General features: G+C 44.6%; 1 protein-coding gene across 1 annotated transcript; it reads right to left on the bottom strand.

The window, feature by feature from the left end:
- Positions 1-539: 539 nt before the first annotated feature.
- CLMN (calmin) lies at positions 540-24,261 on the bottom strand. The gene is made up of 5 exons (XM_085854866.1): positions 24,034-24,261; positions 13,117-13,169; positions 3,808-3,897; positions 1,543-1,617; positions 540-1,196 (listed from the first exon to the last, which is right to left on the bottom strand). Exons 1-5 carry the CDS (start codon positions 24,104-24,106, stop codon positions 1,176-1,178), a joined length of 312 nt encoding a protein of 103 aa, XP_085710992.1. The 5' UTR covers positions 24,107-24,261; the 3' UTR covers positions 540-1,175.
- Between the last annotated feature and the right edge of the window lie 245 nt (positions 24,262-24,506).

The raw sequence follows: 24,506 nt of genomic DNA, 5'->3' as shown, positions 1-24,506 counted from the left end.
TCAAAGGCATGTGAGTTGCCCAGTGAGATGGCCCTAACCTCTTTTTTGAGGTTCAAATTACCCATCCATTTCAAAGAAAGCAGAAGCATGTCAGGTGTGGAGTCATGGGAATGAGAGAAACTAAAATTATACTGTAGTATGGGATTAGAGTCTGAGAGAAGATATAAGGCTTGAGGTCGACAGCAAGTATTGACTTACTTTGATATAAATATGAAGGCAGACATCTATAATTGAGAGATTCTTGTGACGGAACAATTCTTGTGAATAAGATGAATGCTGACAATTTTCCATGGTGAATGTTGACGACACTTTAGAAGGACCTGCCAAAGAGTAGAGAAAGGAATATAAACAATGTGTAGTTGTTGAAGATCAAAGCACTGACATTGTCAAGGTTGGATGTACACTTTTCCACCTTTGGCGAAGAAAAGCTCACGTGTTGTAAGGAGCAGCCAACAATGTTTGACCAGTCTGTGAGAGAGACCGCAGCGTTTAGTCCTGTGATGTCGTGATGCACAAACAATCAGACCGACCACGATGCATTCAACTTCACGAAGGTTTTATTGACAACAGTCAGCTCCATTAGTGGCCCCGTGTGTCACACATACGCACACGGCACTCATGTCAATCCCATGGAAGGGCAATACATCAAAAGTCCACTCTGCCCTATTGGACTGCCGGATGTGGCAATCTCGTAAAAACTTTCTGAAGATGGTGAAGGAGATAGACCCTTTCCAGAGAGGTTGGGTTTCAATTAAAATTTGACATGATGGGATCAAACAGGATAAGAGAGCCATTTTGGAATTTGTGAGTTGGGAAAACAAAAGTATGCATTCTTCCTACAGTCTTGCATGACAACTTTATTGCAGCACCATCATCACTGGTTAATGAACAGACCTAAAACCATCGGACATGGTGGTGTATAAACTCCCCACAGTCACAGAACCGAGGTCAGAGGACAGAACAGTTTGCAAAAAGAATCTTTCAATTGGAGTTTTAAATATTTGGGGGATGACACACACACACACAAACACACACACACACACACACACACACACACACACACACACACACACACACACACACACACACACACACACACACACTTCAAGGTCATGGGGATCAAGGAATAGCAGAGAATGTGGGAAAGTCATCAATGGATGAACATTTCACACCCATCACCAGGTCGTAAGTTGGCTCTGTCAAAACGGAAGATAAATTTTTCATTAATGATTTATTTGATACATCATTTGATATTTACTTTTACATACATGTGACAAAAATATTAATCCAAACTTCAAAGTGTTCCGAAGCTACAGCTGCTGAATGGTCACTTTGATCCTTTTCTGCCAAGGCTGAGAGCCCTCCTTTCCTGAGTGGCACTCCTACATACATCATTATAGAAGCAAAAAGTGCGAGTACAAATGCTTAATTTGATTTATAACAACAAAAACTGATGTGAACTTATCTGGAGGATGGCAAAATCAGATGTAATCATTTCATCATCAGAATGTCAAATTCATAAGCACAAATTCCCAAACTGACCTGCTGCTGCTTGAGGAAAGAGAGGACTGCTTCCATGCTTTGGACATTTTGGGAATGTGGGGATTGATCATGCACCTGCAATGTGGAAGCAGTACCACCATTTCAAAAAAAAACAAACACAAATTGATATAAACACCAGTACATATACTTCGAAACACACAGACTGTGAACGTTTTGAATTTTTATATCTTCTCAGCAACATGCAAATGTCGACGGTGATCATGTAGATTAAATTGGACAAGCATTGGTTTACATTGACCTGGCTTTGCTGTGATGAATCAGGGAATGCCATTTTGGAATGACTTCAAACAGACCCTCGCAAGGACTTGTTTTGTGTGGTGTTTGTATAGTTTTGTGTGGGGTATTTAGTGTGGCATTTGTGTAATGGTGTGTTACGTAATTAATGAGATAATTATAACTGCCACTTTATAACTGCTGGCAGTGACGACCGGGTAACAAAACGTCCCGCTTTGACTGGATGCATGACCCTGACCCATGACATTTTTTTATTACTATTCAATTTAATTTAGAATGGGATTAAAATAAATTCAATTCAAATCAAATGGAAGACCAAATAGGTGCAGTCCTGCATTGGAGTAATCATAAGGGACCCGAACAAGCAAAAAGCAAAGATGAAGAGATCAGGAGGAACCTGGATAGGATTCGGGTTTCAGCTGCAACTCCTATCCCCTCAAACCCATCCAGGCACAACCAAGTGAGCCTTTTTCAAAAAAAAATTTTTTTTTAATCAAAAAAAATCAAAAAGAACCCAGATCAAAAAATCAAATAATTCTAGCTGCCAGACCGTGCATCTGATCAAGTTGAATTTCAAAACATGTATTCCCCATCACTACTGAATCATAATTGTGAAGTTTCATGTCGATTGATTTCAACGGTTCCAGAGAAAAAGAAATTAAAAAAATTATCTAATATGGCTGCTAAACCATATGACCTTTCAATTATACACCCAACTTGTACACCCAAGCCTTCGGGAACATTTGTGTGAAGTTTCCCCTTGATCTGTCCAGCCATTCTGGAGAAAAAGATTTTTATAGGTTTTAAGGTAAATAAAATATCACTTCCAAACCATGTGACCTATGACATCATATGTGTGAACATTTTGTTCCTCATGGATAGGTGGTCATATGTATCAAGTTTCACCTCGATCTGTTCAGCCACTTTAGAGAAGAAGATTTTTGAAAGTTAAAATATATATATATATATATATATATATATATATATATATATATATATATATATATATATATATATATATATATATATATATATATCTGCCGAATTACGTGACCGATAACATCATTAAATCTTTTTCTGTGGACTATTTTATCCCAAGATGACCCTCAAAATTTTTCATACTGATCAGATATAGCATTCTCTATATGCAATTATGACATCATAAGGAAGGCACCTATGATGTCATAAAGCAGTCACACTTCCTCATAAAGCAGAGGAACGTGCCTGCACTCAGGCCGTGGGCCGAGGAACGTGGCTGCACTTTGGCCGAGGAACGTGCCTTCACTTGGGCCGTAGGCCAAGGAACGTGGCTGCACTTTGGCCATGGACCGAGGATGTTGCTGCACTCAGGCCATGGGCTGAAGAATGTGGCTGCACTTCCGCCGTGGGCCGAGGAACCTGGCTGCATTTGGACATGTGCCTCAGGGTTATTTTGCCTTCGTCAGCAAGCGACAGTCTGCCGTTTCATCCCTCTTGTGTTTGGTTCCTTCTTGCAAATTACTCCCAAGGTATTCATTTTAGATCCATTTGCTTTTTCACTTACCCACCTATTTATAGTTCGCTTATCATTACCCTAACTGTCACCCTCTTTTCAAATGTATATAAATCCCTTTATTTTTGTTTCCAGTCGATGAAGGCTCTTGGAGGAGCGAGAACACAGTACAGATCACAACATAATAGAACAAAAAAAAATTGTGAAAAGGTTGGGGGTGGGGTGGGTATGGGACATACAAACAGCAGGGTAGAGTGACAAAATAGAGGGAGACTTGGAAGAATAAAGGACTCGGGAAAGAATGAGAGGAAGGGGAGGAGGACATGGGGGTGAACAAGATGGATACAGCTGCAAACTCTCAATCACAGAAGTGGAAGGGAAAACTGAGGAATAAGCGGTCATGGACCATAAGGATAAATTAAAAACAATTGTTTATTTTTTATTTTGCCTCATTAAAAGCCTCAAGTGTGGTGACATTCAGGCATCGCTGTAATGTGGGTGGATTGTTAAAAACTCACAATGACATCTCCAGACAAATGTTCCAAAAGTGCAATTAAAACTTTTCCATCTTTCAGGTCATCATAAAGGTCCTCAATTGATATCCTTTCCTGCAAAACAGTTGAACAACAAATCAAGTAACTCAATTAAACAATAAATAAATAAAATGAAACCGACAAAGGACAAAGCAGTTTTGGTAACAGAGATCACAAGCAACACAGATTATTCTCAATTGAAGGTTACAGGACATGATGTCCTCTTCTATTTAAGAAAACCTTAGAATTGTTCATGTCCACAAATGAAATCCAGGTGTGACAGCTGGCTCCACGTCCATGTCTGAAGGACGACAAGCAGTCTGAGACGCAAAGGTCCCTTGCGGCCGTCATTTCAGTTTTCCGATTCCATCGGGAATCAAAACCAGAGTAGAAAATGCAATGGGGAGCAAGATTCAAGAATGGAAAACTGAGCCTTTTATTCATTCTCCTCCTTCCCTCTCGAGCCATCTGTTGGGACCATACTCTGTACAGAGTGTCAGTGCTGCCAAAGCAGTCTCCTGGGCTATTGGCCACAATCCTGGGCAGGTCGCCACTCTAACACAGGATACTCGAATGGCTCAATCATCCCAGCAAGCTGGTACTCATTTTACCAACCTCAGAAGGATGACAGGCTGAGGTATTAATTCAATGGCCAAGCAGGATTTGAACTCAGGGCCCTAAGATCCCAAGCCCACCACCTTAACCATTAAGCCAACACCAGGCATTCCTTCCCTCCATTCATCCTCAAAATCTTCTTTCCTGTTATCCCTCCACCTAATTCCCGCTACTCTTTTATTACCCTCACCAGAGGAGAAGATATTGCATTTGGATCGGTTTGTTACTTGGCAAAATAATTTTTTGCCAAGTAGGTTGATCTGTTCCGTTCATTTGTTTGTTTCTCGGCTGAGCCCAAACTGCTCAGCCGATTGCTATGAAACTTTCGCAGATTGTAGGTACAGTCCCTGTGACAGTCAATCGACAAAGTTTCACGAGGTCAAAAAAGGTGAAAAGGTCAATGTAGGCCGAATTTATAAAATTGTCATTTTTCATCCAATTGACATGAAATTTGAACAGGATTTTCATATCAGCTCATTGAGTACAACCATCAATTATTTCTGAGGTTAACACAGGCCAAATTGTCAACATAAGCCAGATTTCTAAAGATGAGATGTAGGGCCAAAAACGACACATTACCTTAATAAGTTGTGGACGAGTTCTGACAAAACTAGGTGGATGAGTTGGTTCGGTGACAAGAACAAGCCGATTCGATTTTGGTTCAGGGATACAAAACCTTTGTGGGATACAAAACGTAAACTGGTCAGTCTGGCAGAGATATGTGCTCTACCGAGTGCTATTCCACTTTGTTCTGTTTTGCCAAGTGTCGCTCTCGAAGCGATTTTTCATTTGTTTGTTTGTTTATCTGTCTGTCTTTCCACACATAATGTGTAACGTAGGCAACAAATACCACCAGATAGTAGCCAATATTACACGTTATCTTTTTCAACCAACTACCTCCATAAAGTTCTCGCAATGGTACCCAGCATTTCCCGGTGCTGTTCTAAATCCTGTTGGCATTTCGAAGAAATCAAATTTGTTTAATACATCTGCTACCGAAGGTGGACAAAGGTTATGTTTTCACCCCTGTTTGTCTGTCTGTCTGTCTGTTTGCCTGTGAACAGGATATCTCAAAAGGTTATGGATGGATTTGGACGTACGGTGGTTGGGTGTGGGATAAGGCTAAAATGATTCGATTTTGGTGAAGATCCGGATCCGAATACATGAATGTTTTAAGTGATTCTTCACCATTGAGAGATCGGGCCAAAACGATATATAGCACGATATCTCAAAAAGTTGTGAAAAGATTTGGACGAAACTTGATGGACGAGTTGGGTTGCTCATTCGATTTTGTTTCAGGTCCAGATGCAGATCCAGCCTTGCAGTGGGATACAAAACGTAAACTGTTCAGCCTGGCGGAGGTATGCGATTCACTGAGTGCCGTTTTAGTGTTTCAATATTTTTGTGGGGGCCGAAAACACTTCCGCACACCCATAAGGAATGGAGTTGGGGACATTTAATTTTACCTTTCATGTAAATACAAAGGCTTAGGTACTATAGAGCGATTTAAAATAATAATAAAAAATACAAAATTTTCAAAAAACGTTTTTGCCAAAAACACTCATGGGCACTTACTGGTGGTGGTGGTCGTATGGCAGCTTAGCTGCCGGGGTAGCTATCATTTCTTGAAGCACGACTGTGTCGCTGATGCAGTGCCCCTCTACCAGTACACACACTGGAACTGGTACTCATTTCGCCGACCTCGGAAGGATGACGGGCTGAGTCAACCCCCTGGTGTATTAATTCAGCGGCCGACGGGGATTGAACTCAGGACCCTAGGATCCCAAGCCGCCACCCTAACCACTGAGCCAACACCAGGCTCACGGGCACTTACTGATGTTTGACAAACCTCTGAAAGTTTGACGAATATCTGTTTTGATATTTCTGAGTAAAATGGTGACACAGACACAGGCAGACACACAAGCATCTCTCTTATGATGTGGATGTTTTTTTTTATGATGAAGGCTCAATTCATATGAGTCCTCATCGAGCCCAGGCATAGATAAGAGAACTGCATAGGTAGAAAAGTGAAGAAAGAGAAAATAGTCGAAGAGTTTTTGAGGAAGTAAAAAAAATCTGCTTTTTGAAAAGGGGAAGGTCACAAGTGTTTGTAAAGACGTGTGAAGGTAAAGAGTTCTAGGGTTTCGCAGTGGAGGAGAAGAAACAAACATCATAGTGGCCCAACCTTGAGTTGCCAATGGCCACACAATGATCATGTGATGTAGTGGCTTGTGGAGTATTTGTGGTCTCGCTAATGGTGGACGTACGCAAGCAGCAAGTTCTCGGGAGCAGAAACTGAAGTAATATCTACAGAATTTTTATACATCTACAGTAATATCGACAGAAAAGAGAAAGAGAGCCAGCTTTGTGGCGGAATTTGAGTGGGTCGAGTTTTGAGGTCAGATTGGGAGAGTTGATAAGTCGGATTACTTTGGATTAAATTCTGTCCAGTAAGTATGTGGAGCTAGAACCTCCCAAGATGTGAGAGCAGAATTCTATACAAGGATGAATCAATCCTTTATATCCTGTTATTTGTTCATTTTCTTGATTTATTCAGTGTTTAGGCCAAAATTGCTGGGTACTGAACCTCAATTAGCAATGTCATCTTTTATTTTTTTGTACCAAAGTACGATATCCGGTTGCAATGCTTTGTTTTTTTTATGTTCACGCTCAATGAGATCATCAGGTTATACGTGAGCATTGCTTCCTTGTTTTCAATGATCACTGTGTGTTCAGGTTTCCATGAGCTTTCTGGAACTGTGATGTTGAGATTATTGCAGAATTTCCAGTGGATGACCCGACATACCTCGTACTCCGTTGTGCCTTTGTGTGTACAGTTGTTCTGGCATGAGTGTTTTTTTTTTACAGGCCTATAGGAGTTATCAGCGTATATCTGTGGATATTTCACATTATATTTTTATTTTGTCTTTTTTGCAATGTCTGGGGCTATATTTATTGCTGTTTCAGTTTCATGTGACATGATCTATTTGCACCTGTGTTTGGAATTTTTTTACAAGGTGGGTTAGGAGATACCTTCTCTGGTTTGTTGTCTTCGTGTTTGCATACAAATCGGGTTCGATGATAATCTGTTGAATGCTTCATGTACTCAGCCAGTCCTATTGTCATTCTGTGCACTTGGTTGAGTTCCATAAGGCCACTCCCTCCTCATCTCAGCAGGTACATTCTTGGGATGTATTGATTTTTGGAGAACATTTTGTGGATGGTGAGGAGTTTCCTTGTTTTGATATCCAGTTTGTTGATTTCCAATTGTGGCCAGTTAATAATTCTGCAGCTGAATTGGAACACTGGTACTGCTAGTTGGATTATGGCTTTGATTATATTCCGTGGGACAGGCTATCCAGGTATTCTTTGGTAATTGTTTTGCGCAACTGTTTGTGACATATTCGGTAGCCCTCTTCTACTCCGAGGGAGTTGTAAGATGCTTCCTTGTCTAGCTCCTGTATTTTTGTATTTTGTTCGATTTTTGTTGGTTTGCCTTGTATGAATGTGCACTTGGCACAGTTATCTAGGCCAAATTCCATGTGGATGTCATCAGAGTACCATTTCATAAATTTCAGTTGTTCTGCCAATTTTTTGTCATTTGGTACAAAGAGTTCCAAATGATCGATTGACAGCAGATCCATATCACTTTTCTTGTTTCTTTAACCATTCTTCTATTGGATGTTAGGATGCTTCCATATTCTTGCTCAATAATGAGGTTGTTCTGTGGGTCCAAAGCCAGGCAAAAACAGGAGGGGTGAAAGGTTGTCTCCATGGAAGATCCTGCGATGTATCTTCACTTCTGGTCTTAAGATATTTCCTTCCAAGAGCTGTAATATCAATGTGATATTCCAGAGCTCCATATATTTTATCATCCAATAATTCTGGACACTATCAAAAGTTTTTGTTATCGTCTATTCAGACTGAGGACAATTTGGTTCTTCTCATTTTACAAGTTTATGAGGATGGCCGTGTTTCATAGTATGTGGTCTATTGTTTCCTTAGCATCCTCTCTGACATCCCTTCTGTCCTGCCTCTAGGCCTGCTTGTTGTATTCGTTGGTGGTATATCATTTATGTGATGATTCCCATTAGAAGCTTGTATGTTGTTGGTAGACATGTTATTGGCCTATATTTGTGAGTTAGTTGGGTTTCTTCAGATTTTAGAATGAGGAAGGTGTTCCCTTACAGGCACTCATTCATTACCTTTTCCTCTTGGATAAGTTTATTGAATGCAGTGATTGTGGAGAACATCTAGTTGCTTTAGCCAGAAGTTTGGAATGCCTTCCTAGCCAGGGCTCTTAAAGTTTGGCGTTTTTATGCGTCTGCTGATGAAGTCACCAGTGGCATTATGTTTTCGGGTTTTCTGTCCGTCCGTACGTACATACATTCATCATTGGCAGTTTTCTGTTTTCTCTGCAACCGCTGATCTGATTGACATAAAATTTCCACCATAGGTGCAACTACTCATGTAGAATGTTTTAATAATAATTATAATTATGATGTCATAGATCACGTTGTTGTGTTGGGAAAAAAAGGAAAAACTTTGGACCTCTGTGTTTCCGAAACCGCTACATGGAAAAAATTGAAATGCAGCACATGTGAAGGATTCCACATGGGAAATAAGTTCCCTACATGGGGATACTTCACCCACATGTTCCCTACATGGGGATACCAGAATTTTCACGAATAATTAAGAGGTCATATTATATGGTCTGGCAGCCATATTGGATTGAACGAAAATATTTATAAAATTCTTTCTCTTGAACCACTTCATCAATTGACGTTAAACGTCACAATTATGATCGAGATGTCATGGGAAATATACATTTTAAATTTCAACCTGATCAGACACAATCATGGTCTGGCAGATAGAATTATTTAATATTTTGAAACTTTCAGGGATTTCAATCAAACCTGATACAAGTACGTATGTAGAATGATGTAATAATGTGGGCGGAGGCATATCTGGTGATGTCGTGACCTCGAAGAGTGCCCTTTCAGTTTTGAGCTGCTTATATTTTATTTTTCTTTATCAATTAATACTGGGGGCATTTTGCTAAGGCCTAAGTCACATTTGCTCTACGGCGAGGATACGGCGGCCGTACGCCCTCTGAATTGACAGAAACGTGCGGCGGCCGCAGAGTTTTTTCGGTGGCCTCAGGGTGGCCCTATGCCGTTTGGCTATATTTTACAGGTCATAAGGTCGCCGTGGAATTATAACGCGGAGTTATAACTTTTTTCATTTCTACATTCGCCGTAGCAATTCGACAAGCCGAAAAAAAAAATGGTAAAAAAAAAAATTAACCCATTCGTTACCATCCGTCTGGCCACACGTTCGCCTTAGGGCCCCCGGCGGTCACCTTGCGGGCACCTTGCGTCGGCCTTGAAAATTCTATGGCTGCCGCAGGAACGCCCTAAGGTCACCGTGCGACATCAAATCAAAGACCGTATGGCAACCCCACGTTTTCGGTTTCCACAATTTATAAATATGCCGTGCAGCTCCCCGAAAAATAAAAACATATGTGACTGCTACATTGTGTGACTTTGGAAATACTGCGGCCGCCGTATAATTGCTAGTGGCCGTAGATTTTGGAGACCCCACGGCCGCCGTGGCAAATGTGACCTAGGCCTAAGACTAGCAGAGTACACGCCCTACGGGCGATCTTGTTCCAAGCATGCAACACGTTCTTCTGACACATACCCTTATTTGGGCGGTGGATAAGCAACTGACAGCCATGTGTCAGCAAAAACAAAACCACCGGGTTATGTGCATGAAGCAAAAACAAACTGAGTGCTTACAATTCAAAACACCTTATTGTACTGGAAAACATCATCAAAATTGTGTGTGTAGTTTTGGAGAAGAGAGCAAATACCTATTTTAGGGGGGGGGGCGCAAAAAACCCTCTGTAGACCCCTTAATGAGCGCAGATTTTGATACGATCAATGCACCTTCGTTAGACATCAGATATGAAGCTTGTAGCCAAGTATCATCAAAATCGTGTGCTTGGTTCATGTGAAAATGACTGAAGTGTTTCCAGACTGACTGACTCACTGGCTCACTCACCTACGAACACTGCTCGATTGGGTTATGTGGGAGTGGTGTGTGTGTGTGTGTGTGTGTGTGTGTGTGTGTGTGTGTGTGTGTGTGTGTGTGTGTGTGTGTGTGTGTGTGTGTGTGTGTGTGTGTGTGTGTGTGTGTGTGTGTGTGTGTGTGTGTGTGTGTGTGTGTGTGTGTGTGTATGTGTGTGTGTGGAAGAGGAAAATTATTGTAAAACGTGTTGTGGTGGTTGTGGTTGTGGATGTCCACACTTGCCTCGAGCCAAGTTGAGAAACGTTACAAGGCAAGAATCAATCCTGGAAAGATCACTATTCTATATCAGGATACTCAACTAAAAGTATCAGGAACCTGTGATTTATTCAGTGTTCTGGTGAGCAGTGACAACTTGCCTACTTTTTGCAAAAGTCACCGTGGGATCTTTAACATCGACCAATGAACAGTGTTGGTGGAGGAGTTCTCTGGCTTAACGTCCATCCGAGGGACAGCATCACCATGTATGTGAAACACTGGGATGACAGTTTATAGCTGGGCTGGGATTCAAACCCTGGCGAGACAACTCAGAGGGAGATTGCCCACATGTGTGCACAAACAGCTCCAGTCATCTTGAAAGCCTTTGTGGCAATGCTGTTTGTATGATTCTACAATGCTGGAAGTGGAATTATAAATTTTAATATCTTCTCTCCCAACAACGATTCAGTAACCTAGTTAACTGTGCAGTGGTGTAAAAGGGTTGATGAATGGCAGGCACCCCCTATTGGCAAGGAAGTTGCAGTGAGTGCGAGGGTGGAGCATGGGATCATGGCTCCATGTAATCAACATTAGATTGGGGTTGTTGGGATCCAAAAATAGCACCATGTAATTACTGCACCGATATTGTAACAAACAGGAGAAAGCATATCAAGTCTCAGGTGACGTTTCAACCATAACCCACCGGTTTTCTCAGATCATTAGTCCCAAAACTATGGCGCATGACTCAGTCTTATTGTCTTTACAACTGTCTTCTGGTCCCTGCCAGAACAAGAAATGAAAGGACCTTCGATCCTGAAGTACACACACACCATCTGGGTTTGTAATTGGCATGATCTGGTGTTGTATAGACATGCATGAGCGATGGAAAAAGAACAACTGCGCTCACGTACTTCCTGAGTGAGCAGCAAAATGTTTCTACCTTCTTCGTTCGTACGCAGCACAAGGCTGCAGGGTAGCATCATTGGCTGAGGGCACGGCTGTGCCTCTGATGCAATGCCCTCTGCTGGTTAGGACAGGAATTTGTAATTTGTTTGGGGTGCCAGAGATAGCTCACCTAATCTTCATGAACGAACACCGTGGGATCTTTAACGTCGACTAATGAATTCTGACAGAAGGGACGCCGGTTTAACGTCCATCCGAGGGATGACACCCACCTTGTCTGTAAAACACGGGGATGACAGTTTATAGCTGGGTCGGGATTCAAACCCAGGTTAGACAGCTTCGAGGCAGATGTGTGTATCTCTCACCAATCCTGTCAGCCCCTCATTCCTCAACTCCGTGGAGCACATATGGGAAAGGTGTGCTTGTGGGCAGGTCGTGTATTTTGTGAGCTGTTCAGGTGCAAGTTGCCCACAAGTGTATAAGGTGTTACCTGTTTGTGAATTTGCAATGTGAAGTGGAGCAGCTAAACAGGCATGGTGTGGTGGGATTGAGGAAAAGTTAATGAGAAACGCAGCATCGTGTGCACATCTTAGACTGATTTTGCACCTTTCACCATCCCATCTTAGGAGCCTCGTTAGAGCTACGTATTGCATAGATGGGTCAATTGCATCACCAGTTGGAGCACTCCCCTGGCCTGTAGCATTCTGTGCTTCGAGCATCAACCTCTGATGTTTATTGGGCGTGACGTCCAGGTTGAGAGTGACACTCAAATTAAGTACACGGGTGGGACATTGATGAAGCATTACCTGAGAATCGATCTTCTCTATCATATGTACTACTAAGTCGGTGCGGTCGTTACTTTTCTTTGTTGGCAATTATTTTTCTTGACTAATGAAATTAAAATGTTATTGAACTGCATTACATATTTTTAACATCAAAATCCATCCATACGTTGGAATCACACTCTGCGCAGAGCATCTGTGCTGCCTAAGCAGTCTCCTTGGCTTTTGGGCACAATCCTGGACAAGTCACCACTCCGACACAGGAAACCATCAGGCTGGCACTCATTTTGCCAACCTAAGAAGGACCACGGGCAGAGTCAACCCCACCTGGTATTAATTCAACAGCCAAGCAGGATCCCAAGCCCACCACTCCAACCATTAAGCCAACACCAGACATACATTAAAATGTTCATCGCTAATTAGAAATTTAAAAAAACATAAAAGGTCCCTTTCCATCCCTTGAGCCCACCACCTTCCACATCCCTTTATTCATTTTCTTTCTCCTCAATTACACTCCCACTCGACCCCATCGTCTCCACTTCTACCTCAGAACTCCCCTTTCCCACCACTCCTGTATAATAAGCATGTTTCCCTCATTACATACTCCATCATCATTTCCCCTTCAAACTCTGTATTTTCGATATGAAACGTTTAATTACCATTCCTACCGAAACATGACCATGTTACCCCCAATTACCCTGCTCACGTGTTTGTTCAGCCACCTGGTGAAAGTCTTCTTTTGAACCCTTTCATGATCTCCTGGGATGACGAAAAAAGATGAAAATAAATAATTTAAAAGCCACAAGATTAAAGTTTAAAAGCATATCAGTGACACAGGCAGAGGATATTAATTGGATTGCAAACAAGCGAAGCATGAAACACATCAGGATGATCCATTATCTGTATGGTAAAGTGTAAAAACGAAACAAGAGTGATAATTATCAATAAACAATCGAGGCTCAAAGAAGAGCAACGTGGCAGAGGGGAAAATGGCAACAAAACCACAGTGGGGCCACAGGAACACCCGACGATGAGGACGGTTGAACGGAAAAAGAGAGCGAGAGGGGAGGAAACAGTAAACAGTAAATACGATGGATGGGTTTGGTTGGGATAATGGAGGTGGAAAAGATCACGACCATGGAGTGGAGCAGACAGGATATAGTGGTGCATCACAGCCTTGAAGCAATGGAGGGAAGAATGGGACAGCAAGGCACCTGTAAGGCAGGCAGTTCCACAAACAGGAGAAAGGGGGGTGGGGGACAAGAGAGTTGAAGCCAGAGTGAAAAGATTGGATTTGGGAAGCTTAACCCGGAAGCGGTTACAGGAAGAACACGTACATCCTGAAGTAGAAAAGGAGGGTCAGAGGGCTGAGAGAGTAGAGGGACCTCGACCAACGGAAAGGAATTAAACACGAAAATACAATTTAACCTGAATGCGTCGATGAATATGCCTCCAATTGCATAGATGTCAACTCGCTGTTACATTTGATCTCAATTAGATGTCAAATTAATTATTAAAGATCACATGAGAAAGAGGTAGAGAGAGAGAGACAGACAAACAGACAGACAGAGACAGGGAGACAGAGAGGCAGGGAGGGACAGAGAGAGAGGGACAGAGAGAGAGAGGCAGGGAGGGACAGAGAGAGAGGGACAGAGAGAGAGAGAGAGACAGACAGACAGACAAACAGACAGAGACAGGGAGACAGAGAGGCAGGGAGAGACAGAGAGAGGGACAAATAGAGAGAGAGACAGAGATAGACAGAGACAAACAGAGAGACAGAGACAGAGACAAACAGAGAGACAGACAGAGACAGAGAGAGACAGACATACAGAGAGACAGACAGAGACAGAGAGGAGGAGAGAGACAACATCAGATGTTTCTCACTCCAGTTATGGCTTGCAAAATAATTCTCACACTTTTGCCCTTTTGAACCAAAAACTTAACCAAACCATTTCATCTTTGTGTTGCAGGACATGCTTGTGCGACAGTTGGTTGAAATCCTTTCGGTTACTCTCAAATTGTCATGGTAACAAAAAAACCAATAGCAGATGCATGGACGACCCAAAAACGTAATGCCACTGGTCGTCGGCTTTGGAGGCTGCTGAGGAAAGAGAACAGGGAGTCCTGTTTGCCATGAGAGAGAAACAGACAATAAACTTCAATCTCATTGAGAAATCTTCAAATAATGTTTCAGAGATTTACAATCCACAGAATCCAGGAGAGATATGTGATCGTGGGGTGCCAGCCCATAAAGGAGAGCAACCCTCCATTGATCTATGGACAAAGGCCTTGCAGGTTGTGAATTCCGTACATCCAATTTATTTATTTTTGGGGGTCAAAAACGACTTGGAACAAAGGACGTCCGGTCTATGGCTGGGTATGGAAGTTGGCTCAGGAAAGGTCATGATTGATGGTGACGCTTCCAGCGGATGACCAAGGAAATAGATACGTCGGTTCATTCTATGATCGTTCTGCAGTGACAGGGTGAGACGATATTTTCCAGGATCAAAGGGCATGCTCCATTTCTCAGACTGGTGTGGAATCATTTCCAGATCAGCAGAGAGAGAGATGCAGCTGTCTGCCTAACAGAAGAATTCCAATCTGCAAAGTAATCTGCAAATCGAGGAACAGAGGGTTTTCCAGAACATCAATTAAAATATTAAAATCACTGGAAACAAAAAACAAAACCATGTTCATTTTATAAAGGAGCTTTTATGAAATGTACGGGAATTAAAAATACTAGTATGTGCCCGTAAAAAATAAATAAATAAATAAATATTCCAACCGCGAGCAAGAAACAACAACCACACAGGCCGTTTCTTCGTTCTTGTGTACCCGTACATGCGTGGCCCGGAAGCTCGCATTTCACAGTTACGATTATTCGCAATTTAGGTTTTAATGGCCAATTATTCAATTAGTGCCAACGTATTTTACCTTTTCGCAATGTCGTGGCAAGGAAAAACAAAAAAGGGAAGAGAAGAGAGAAAAAAAATTACTTCCTGGTTCGGAGCATACCAGCACTCTGATGTTACCGAAATTTATGCACCGCCTAATATGAAAACGATCATAACTTGGGGCATTGTGTTTATCTATAAATGCGCATTAGAAATCGAGAAATTATTAGAATACACGAAGTCATCACTATCCGGAAGTCCGTACGTTGTAACCTGTAATGGGGAACGCGGCTGAGGTTCCCTTCCCCCATCGGCCACGCCCACGCAGCTACGTGTCTTTTTTTTTTTTTTTTTTTTTTTTTTTGTATACCTTGGTCGAGGCTCGTATGAGAGCTAACACACAACTCACAGCAAGGAGGCATGAGACAAGAGGGGTGGGAGTGGAAGGGACAAAACATTGAGGAACAGACACAGGTGAACTGTGGAAGGGAGAGGGATGGGGATGGGACGGGGAACATGGCGAGGAGAAGATGGACATTACAGGGACTTTCAGGAAGGAAAGCAGGAGAATTGAAGGAAGTGGGCTTGGGTGGATTATCGGGGGTAGAAAAGATCGAGGATTTGGATGGGGGAAGATAAGAGGTGGTGGTGAACAGCTGTTTTGAAAGCCTGGAGGGAAGAATGGGAAAGAATAGAGTGAGGAAGTTTATTCCAAAGGCGGGAAAAAAAGAGGAATGAAAGAGTGAAGATGAGCAGTGATTCGTGATTTTGGTAGTTTTACCAGAATGGGGTTGTTGGCGGACCTTGAGCGCCCTGTGGAAATGTGGTTGGGACAAATCGCAGAGAGAGCAGGGGGGGCAAGGCTGGAGAGGAGTCGGTAGAAGACAGAAAGACCACCGACCAACCTGCGGTGATTGAGTGAGAGGCCCAAAGACTCAGCTTCATTGCGGGAGATGCCAATGATCTTAAAAGCCCTGGTTTCGACAGCGTGAAGTCGAGAAAGGTGGGAGGCAGGAGCACCAGCCCAGAGGGGAGAGCAGTACTCCATCAGGCTACGGACAAAAGCTTTGTAAGTAGTCAGGAGCTCAAGAGGGCCGAGGAAGGACTTTGCACGACGGAGGATTCCCAGTCGGCGACTGGCTTTTGAGGCAAGGTTGGAAATGTGACTTTCCCAGGAAAGGTCATGGCAGATAGTGAGACCCAGAAGCTTGAAAGAAAAGACTTCTTCCAGAGGATTGTTGAGAAAGTGGATGGGGGTTTTGTAAACGGTCCTTTCAAGAGACATAGTGAGAGTGTGAGATTTGTCTGGATTGAAAGACATGTTCCACGTGTTGGACCAGTTTGTGATTTTATCCAGATCTGCAGTGAAAGCGAAGCAGCTGCTGCTTGCCGGTCTGAGGGATGACAGATGGTACGGCAGAGGGTGGAGTCGTCGGCAAAGAGAAATAGAGGATTTTCCAGAGAGTCCGAGAGATCATTGATGAAAACCAGAAAAAGAACAGGGCCCAGAACGCTACCTTGAGGAACTCCAGCCTGCACAGGAAGAGGGGATGAAAGAACTCCATTTAGGGCCACACGTTGACTGCGACAGGAGAGGAAGTCTGCGAGCCATGAGTGGAGATGGCCTTGAATACCATGGGAAGAGAGTTTGGTGAGTAGGGCAGGGTGCCAGACTGTGTCAAAAGCACGTGATATGTCCAGGGATACGGCTCGGATTTCCTGTCTGGCATTGAGGACCTCCATCCATTGATGGGAGAGCAGTAGCAGCATATCCAGGGTAGAGTGACCTGGTCTGAAACCAAATTGATGATTGGAAATCAAGCCATTGGAGAAGAGGAAGGATTTCATGTCTGAAGCAATGATGGATTCCATAACCTTGCTGATGATTGGGAGAAGGCTGATTGGTCTGTAGTTAAAGGGATCTGTTTTTGCACCTTTTTTATGCAGGGCAGTGATGTTAGCAGATTTCCAAGCAGATGGCAGATGACCTTGGGAAAATGAGAGGGTGAATAGAACAGAGAGAGGGTGAGCAAGAGCAGAAGAGCAGGCTTTGAGGACACGTGGGCTGATGCCGTCTGGACCGGTTGCAGAATCTGACTCGAGGGTTGAAAGCAAGCTCTCCACCTTGTCAGGAGAAAAGGATACAGAGTCCAGGGACAGTTGGGTGCGACTGGGTAAAGTGGGTAGAGATAGTGATGGGTTTGGGACACAAGATTTAGCTGCAAACACCGAGTTTAGACATTCAGCTTTATCACGTGTGGAATCAGCAGTGCGGCCATTTGAGGTAAGGGAGGGGATGGAGGGGGAACATACACCAGAAACAGATTTGATTAAACGCCACCAGGATTTTGAGGAGGGAGAGAGGTTTGAGAGTTCAGACTTGAGATGAGAAAGATGTTGTTTTCTGGCTCTCCTGAGGGTAGATACACACTTGTTCCGAGCTTTGTGGAAAGAACTGAGATTGCTCCTCAGTTGGGTTTGCTTTCCATGAGGCAAAGGCAAGTTGTTTCAGGACAACTGCCTCACCACAAGCTTCAGTAAACCAAGGGCGGGAGGAAGGGTAAGACAACTGAACACGAGAGGGGATAAATCTGTGCATGAGGGAGAGCAAGTTTCTTTGAAAGAATTCCCAGGATGAGTTGATGTTTGAGAAAGTAGTGATAGGAGACCAGTCTGTAAGTTTGATGGCTGCTCGGAGACCCTGCCAGTCGGCTTGATTGAAATGCCAGACTCGACGGCGGTGAGGTGGTTCTCTGATGACAGCCAGAGAGATGTCCACTTTAACAAGGACGTGGTCAGAAGAACCAATTGGAGCGAAGGAAGAGCAGCAGATATTGTCAGGGAAATTTGTCAAAATCAGATCCAGAAGAGATGGAGTACCATTGGTTGAGATCCGGGTCGGGAAGTTGACCGATTGAGTCAGTCCCAATGAGTCACAGAAAGCTTTTGCTGATGTCCCATGGCAGGTGAGAGAGGTACCCACACCTAGCCAACTGGCGTGATGACAATTGAAGTCGCCACATAAGAGGAAGAGAGAGTTTGGATGAGAAGATAGAAGATGGTCCATGTTTTCGGAGAGTGAGGTGTAGATGGAGTCATCACTGTTCGGTGGACGGTACAGTACGCATATAAACATCAGGTGGGAGTGAAGGTGACGCCGGAGCCAGAGGTATTCCTGGGGGTGTGGGGGGAGGGAGAGCAGTGCAGGGAGAGTGAGGAATAGAGTCTTTGATGAAGAGAGCAACACCTCCACCAGGACGAGGCTCAGGTCTGTCATACCGTAAGAGGGAGTAACCAGGGAGTGATACTTGGGAGTCAGACACGTCTTGGGAGAGGAAAGTTTCTGTTAGGCAGATAATGTCTGGTTTGTCAGTGGCAACCTGCATGGAAAGATCTGAAAGGTTTGAGCGAAGGCCCCGGATATTTGAGGTCCACACTTTTAATGAAGAGGTAGGGGAGGAGGCTTTGGGTGCAGGAGGTGGAGGGGGGGGGGGAGGGTAGGACAAGGGACGAGGGGGGGAGGTAAGGAGGGTTGCTGAAGGAGTGTGGGGGTATTGCAGAATAGCGAGGGGAGGGGGCGGAATGAGGAGGAGAAAAGGCTCTGTGGTGCTGGGAGAGAGGGGGGACAAGAGACAAGGAAGATGGCAGTTGAGGATTTGAGGAGGTGGAGTGAAGAGATGGAGGTGAGAGGGCAGTGGAGGGAGGCAGGTTGGTGGATGAGAGGGGGGGCAACTTAGAGAAGGAAGAGTGAGGGGGATGAAAGGTGGGAGAAAGGTGAGGGGGGAATTTTTGAAAGAGATGAGAGGGAGGCTTGGAGGGAGAAGAGTGGGATGGTTGCTTTGAGAGTGAGAGTGAGGGGTGAGGGGGGTGAGTTGGCACTGAAGTTGGAAAAAACGAATGTTTGATGGAAAGCGAGCATCCATGGCAAACTGTGGTTTTTAAAAGTTTTAGGTCAGAGATGCGATTTAACACAATTCTTGATGGATGCAATGAAGGCGAATTCAGAGCATGGAGAGAAGAAGCACTGTAATAGTTGGATTTTTTTAGGCAAGGAATGAAGGAGAGGTCGAAATGAGAGCAGTCTGTTAAAATAGCAGAAGAGTAGTGCATTGTGAAACAGTAAAGAGTACCACATGTGTGAGAGAGGAAGATGAAGCATTATAAGATTGTTTTTGTTGTTAATATTAATGTATGAGAGAGTTCAACAGATTAGGTTATGGAAGTGTAAAAAAAAAAGAAATCGAGGAAGACGAGGAGGAAGTTAAGAGGAAGAAGAAGTAGCAGAATCGGGAGAAGGTGAGCGTGTTGTTGTTGTTGTTGGGTATATATATATTTTTTTTTTTTTATTTTTTTTTTTTTTTGAGATAAGAAAGAGATTAGTTGGGAGAATGGGGGATGTTTGGAAAGTGGGGAGGATGAAAATTGAAGGTAATGGGGAGGATAGAAATTGAAGGTAATGGGGAGAAAAAAAAACGATCGAACACCGAGTGGAAACGGTAGGCCTCAAACCTAGGACTAGGCCTCAAACACCAAGTAAGAACGTCGACATAAATACTCACAAAATAGCACGATTTTTGAAACAAAACCGAACTAGGAACACACATTAACATGTAGGTGAGAAAATTAAACAGTTAAAACGGGACAAATAACAACCGGAACTTAACTTTGAGAATGTCAGCAGGGAGCCCCGAAGGAGACCTCTTGCCGCTCAAAACCGGAACCGGAAGTCTTGTCATTGGTTTGGTAAATAAATGGCCATAACTTGGGAAGCACTTGTCCGATTAATATCAAACCTTGAAAAGGCACATCCTCAGGTCCCCAGCAATATATCTGGCAAGTTTCAATTAGATCGGACCAGTGGTTGTCGAGAAATAGCGGTCACAGACACACACACACACACACACACACACACACACACACACACACACACACACACACACACACACACACACACACACACACACACACACACACACACAGTGATTGCTGGAATTATAGATAGATAATGTTTCAGACATGCAAGGAGGAAAAAAATAAAGGTGAAAGAGTCACTAATCATTAAGTGCACAGGTAAAGTTTCACAGATAAAATAATAAAATGTAAACTAAACAAGATTTTAATTATTTACAATATAGTGTAATACAAGTCTGGAGACGTCGATGGTTCACGAGCAACATACACGGTTCGCCTTTTTTATTTTTTGACCTTCGAGGGGACGCCACAGGCAAAATGGCGGGAATCGGGAAAAACATAAATGATGAAAGTTGTAGTACTCGAAGAGCACTACTTGTATACCAACTTTCATTCGAAACAGTTGAAAATCCGAGGAGCTCGATGCCCAATTTATTGATTTTTTTGACATTTTCCAAGTTCGTGACCTTGTGACCTTGACCTTGGGATGAAAATGAAAAATCGAGCTCCGTGGGGCTATGCAGGTGCCATTGGGCTAACCAAGTACTGAAACCCCTGCCAGATTTGACAAACCCCCTCGGATAAGATGTAACTTGAAACCGGCTACCCCCTAAAAACACGTTTTTTGGGCGTGGCTCCACCCATAATGGGCGCAGCACGCCCATTCTCAGGAAAACACAACTAGATCATGATATAAACCTCCCACCCAAATTTTATCAGGATCAGATCAAAACCCATGGAGCATTGCTCGGGACAGACAAACAGAGAACCAGACAGAGAGACAGACAGAGAGACAGACACACACCCATAACGAATATAGAGGTCACTTACTGACTCGTGAACCAATATGTACCGGTGGTAAATATCAGAGTGCATCAAGACGAACACTCAATTGGTGACTCGATAAACAGAACACTTGCTTATTGTCCCTGTTAAGTTGGGTTTGCTGGTGTTGAGTGAGTGCGGTAAGACCATGGGTGAGTGAGGTAAGTTGAGCTTTAGGGGGTAGTTAGAAGTGTGTGTGTGTGTGTGTGTGTGTGTGTGTGTGTGTGTGTGTGTGTGTGTGTGTGTGTGTGTGTGTGTGTGTGTGTGTGTGTGTGTGTGTGTGTGTGTGTGTGTGTGTGTGTGTGTGTGTGTGTCAAGTGGGATGGATGAGAATGCCACTCTTTATATCTCATGGGTTGGGTGAAGTGAGTCATGTGGGTAGCCTGGTGTTGGCTCAGTGGTTAGGGTGGCGGCTTGGGATCCTCGGGTCCTGAGTTCAAGCCTCGTCGGCCGCTGAATTAATACACCAGGGGGTTGACTCAGCCTGTCATCCTTCCGAGGTCGGCGAAATGATTCCCAGTTCTAGTGTGTGTACTGGTTAGAGGGGCACTGCATCAGCGACACAGTCGTGCTTCAAGAAATGATAGCTACCCCGGCAGCTAAGCTGCCATACGACCACCACCAGTCATGTGGGTACATGGTGCTGCTGTAGTTATGGTTTGTGTGGATTCAGGAGTGAGTGGGGAGAAGGTGCTCAGTGGGGAGAAAGGGGGAATTGGGAATAAAGGGATGGGTGGGGATAAAGGGGGAATTGGGGAGAAGGCGATAAGCAGGGGAAGTGGTGAGAGGGTGGGAAGTGGGAAGAGGGGTAGGTAGGTAGTGAGAGGTCGTGGGGACTATGGGGAAGAAAGGGGAGGGGGGAGGTGATAAGTGTTGTGGGTAAGTGTGACTTCTCCAGTTATCTCGGTGTGGACGAGTGGTTGAGTGGAACTGTTCTGGTAATGAAGATAAGCCCAAGAGTAGTTCCAAATTGGGAAATCAGACCCGGATGGCAGATACAAACAGCTGCCACTCTCTTGAAACTATTATTTTGATGTGAAAACAGTTATAAACATCCAGACGTTTCAGCACAGCTCGGGTACTGGTGTGTGTGTGTGTGTGTGTGTGTGTGTGTGTGTGTGTGTGTGTGTGTGTGTGTGTGTGTGTGTGTGTGTGTGTGTGTGTGTGTGTGTGTGTGTGTGTGTGTGTGTGTGTGTGTGTGTGTGTGTGTGTGTGTGTGTGTGTGAATTAACTCGATTAAACAGTAAATGAAATAATAAAAAAACAATATACAATACAATACAATTCAATACCGCATTCACCATAAATGAGCGGAAAATCTGCAGCTGAAGCCCCATGAGTCCCCACAATGGGATCTCAAGGAGTCGTTCTCATAATCCATCCAACATGAGGATTTCCCTCGATTCTCAATCCCAACACATAGGATGTCACCAACCCTGAGCAGCCACACGAGTGATTAATCATGATTATTATTATGATTATGATTATAGCCATGGTTGTGATGACGATTGCCATTGAGCCTTGTCCTCAGCACTGTGAGCACGTGGTAGTCCTGACGTCCAAGACGTGAGGTGATCAGGATTGAGGACCTTCCATAAAAAAGCCCGTGAACGACACGTTTATTGAACATTCCCTCACGGTGCAGCCGATTACAGTAGTGAGGAGTCGACGTGCAGCCGGTTACAGTAGTGAGGAGTCGACGTGCAGCCGGTTACAGTAGTGAGGAGTCGACGTGCAGCCGGTTACAGTAGTGAGGAGTCGACGTGCAGCCGGTTACAGTAGTGAGGAGACGACGTGCAGCCGATTACAGTGGTGAGGTGACGACATGCAGCCGATTACAGTAGTGAGGAGACGATGTGCAGCCGGTTACAGTAGTGAGGAGAACGGCGTGCAGCCGATTACAGTAGTGAGGAGACGATGTGCAGCCGATTACAGTAGTGAGGAGACGATGTGCAGCCGGTTACAGTAGTGAGGAGACGGCGTGCAGCCGATTGCAGTCGTGAGGAGACGATGTGCAGCCGATTGCAGTAGTGAGGAGACGATGTGCAGCCGATTGCAGTAGTGAGGAGACGATGTGCAGCCGATTACAGTAGTGAGGAGACGGCGTGCAGCCGATTACAGTAGTGAGGAGACAGCGTGCAGCCGATTACAGTAGTGAGGAGTCGACGTGCAGCCGGTTACAGTAGTGAGGAGACGACGTGCAGCCGGTTACAGTAGTGAGGGGACGACGTGCAGCCGGTTACAGTAGTGAGGAGACGACGTGCAGCCGGTTACAGTAGTGAGGAGACGACGTGCAGCCGGTTACAGTAGTGAGGAGACGACGTGCAGCCGGTTACAGTAGTGAGGAGACGACGTGCAGCCGGTTACAGTAGTGAGGAGACGACGTGCAGCCGGTTACAGTCGTGAGGAGACGACGTGCAGCCGGTTACAGTCGTGAGGAGACGACGTGCAGCCGGTTACAGTAGTGAGGAGACGATGTGCAGCCGGTTACAGTAGTGAAGAGACGATGTGCAGCCGGTTACAGTAGTGAGGAGACGATGTGCAGCTGGTTACAGTAGTGAGGAGACGGTGTGCAGCCGATTACAATCGTGAGGAGACGATGTGCAGCCGGTTACAGTAGTGAGGAGACGACGTGCAGCCGGTTACAGTACTGAGGAGACGGTGTGCAGCCGATTACAATCGTGAGGAGACGGCGTGCAGCCGATTATAGTTGTGAGGAGACGACGTGCAGCCGCACGGCACTTTCACCGTGACACTTGCACGAAATCCGCCGAGGATCGCACGGGGACGGCTCGTCTGGTGATGGCCGTAGGTAACCAAATCACCAGATCGATTACGGTGTAAATCACTAGATAGGAAATAAAAATCACATTCAACGGGAACAATTCTGAGGCGAGAAATGGTTGATCTGTGGTGAAGCGTCGTCTCAGCCCGACGAGAGCGCGCGCCGCGCGGACGGACGTCATGGAGAGGAACAAACAACTCACTCGTACCTATACAGCACATCCGGCGCGTGAGGGACTCCCTGAGCTCGCGCTCGTCCTCCATGGGCACGAGAGGAGCCATCGTTGCGAGCTCGGTCCCGCGTTGCTAAGCACTTCCTTTTTCGTTCATTCCTTCCTCTCCACCGACTCCTTATACCCTCCTTCCCCGTTAAGCGTTTTTCCTTCTCAAGCCACATTAGCTTTCACCGCAATATTCCTCGCCCTGCATTGCATCCCGCCCCCGCCCCTCTCTCACCACCCACCCTCACCTTCTCTCTCTCACCCCCCCCCCACCCCTCTCTCTCGCCCCCACCCCCGCCCCCGCTCTCGCCCCGACACCCCACTCCCTCATCTTGATGTTTCATTCCTCATCGACTCGATTAATCGCCATTCTCTCTGCCACAGTGAGAGATAAATAAAATAATGAATCATCCATTTCATTTTAAAACCTGGTGGCGCAATCGTTGGAGCTTTTTAACTTA

The sequence above is a fragment of the Eptatretus burgeri genome, chromosome 14 (genome assembly GCF_056783735.1).
Source record: "Eptatretus burgeri isolate ZD-2024b chromosome 14, Ebu_testis_v1, whole genome shotgun sequence".
In the NCBI taxonomy this organism is placed as follows: Eukaryota; Metazoa; Chordata; class Myxini; order Myxiniformes; family Myxinidae; genus Eptatretus; species Eptatretus burgeri.
This window is presented reverse-complemented; position numbering and strand designations above follow the sequence as displayed.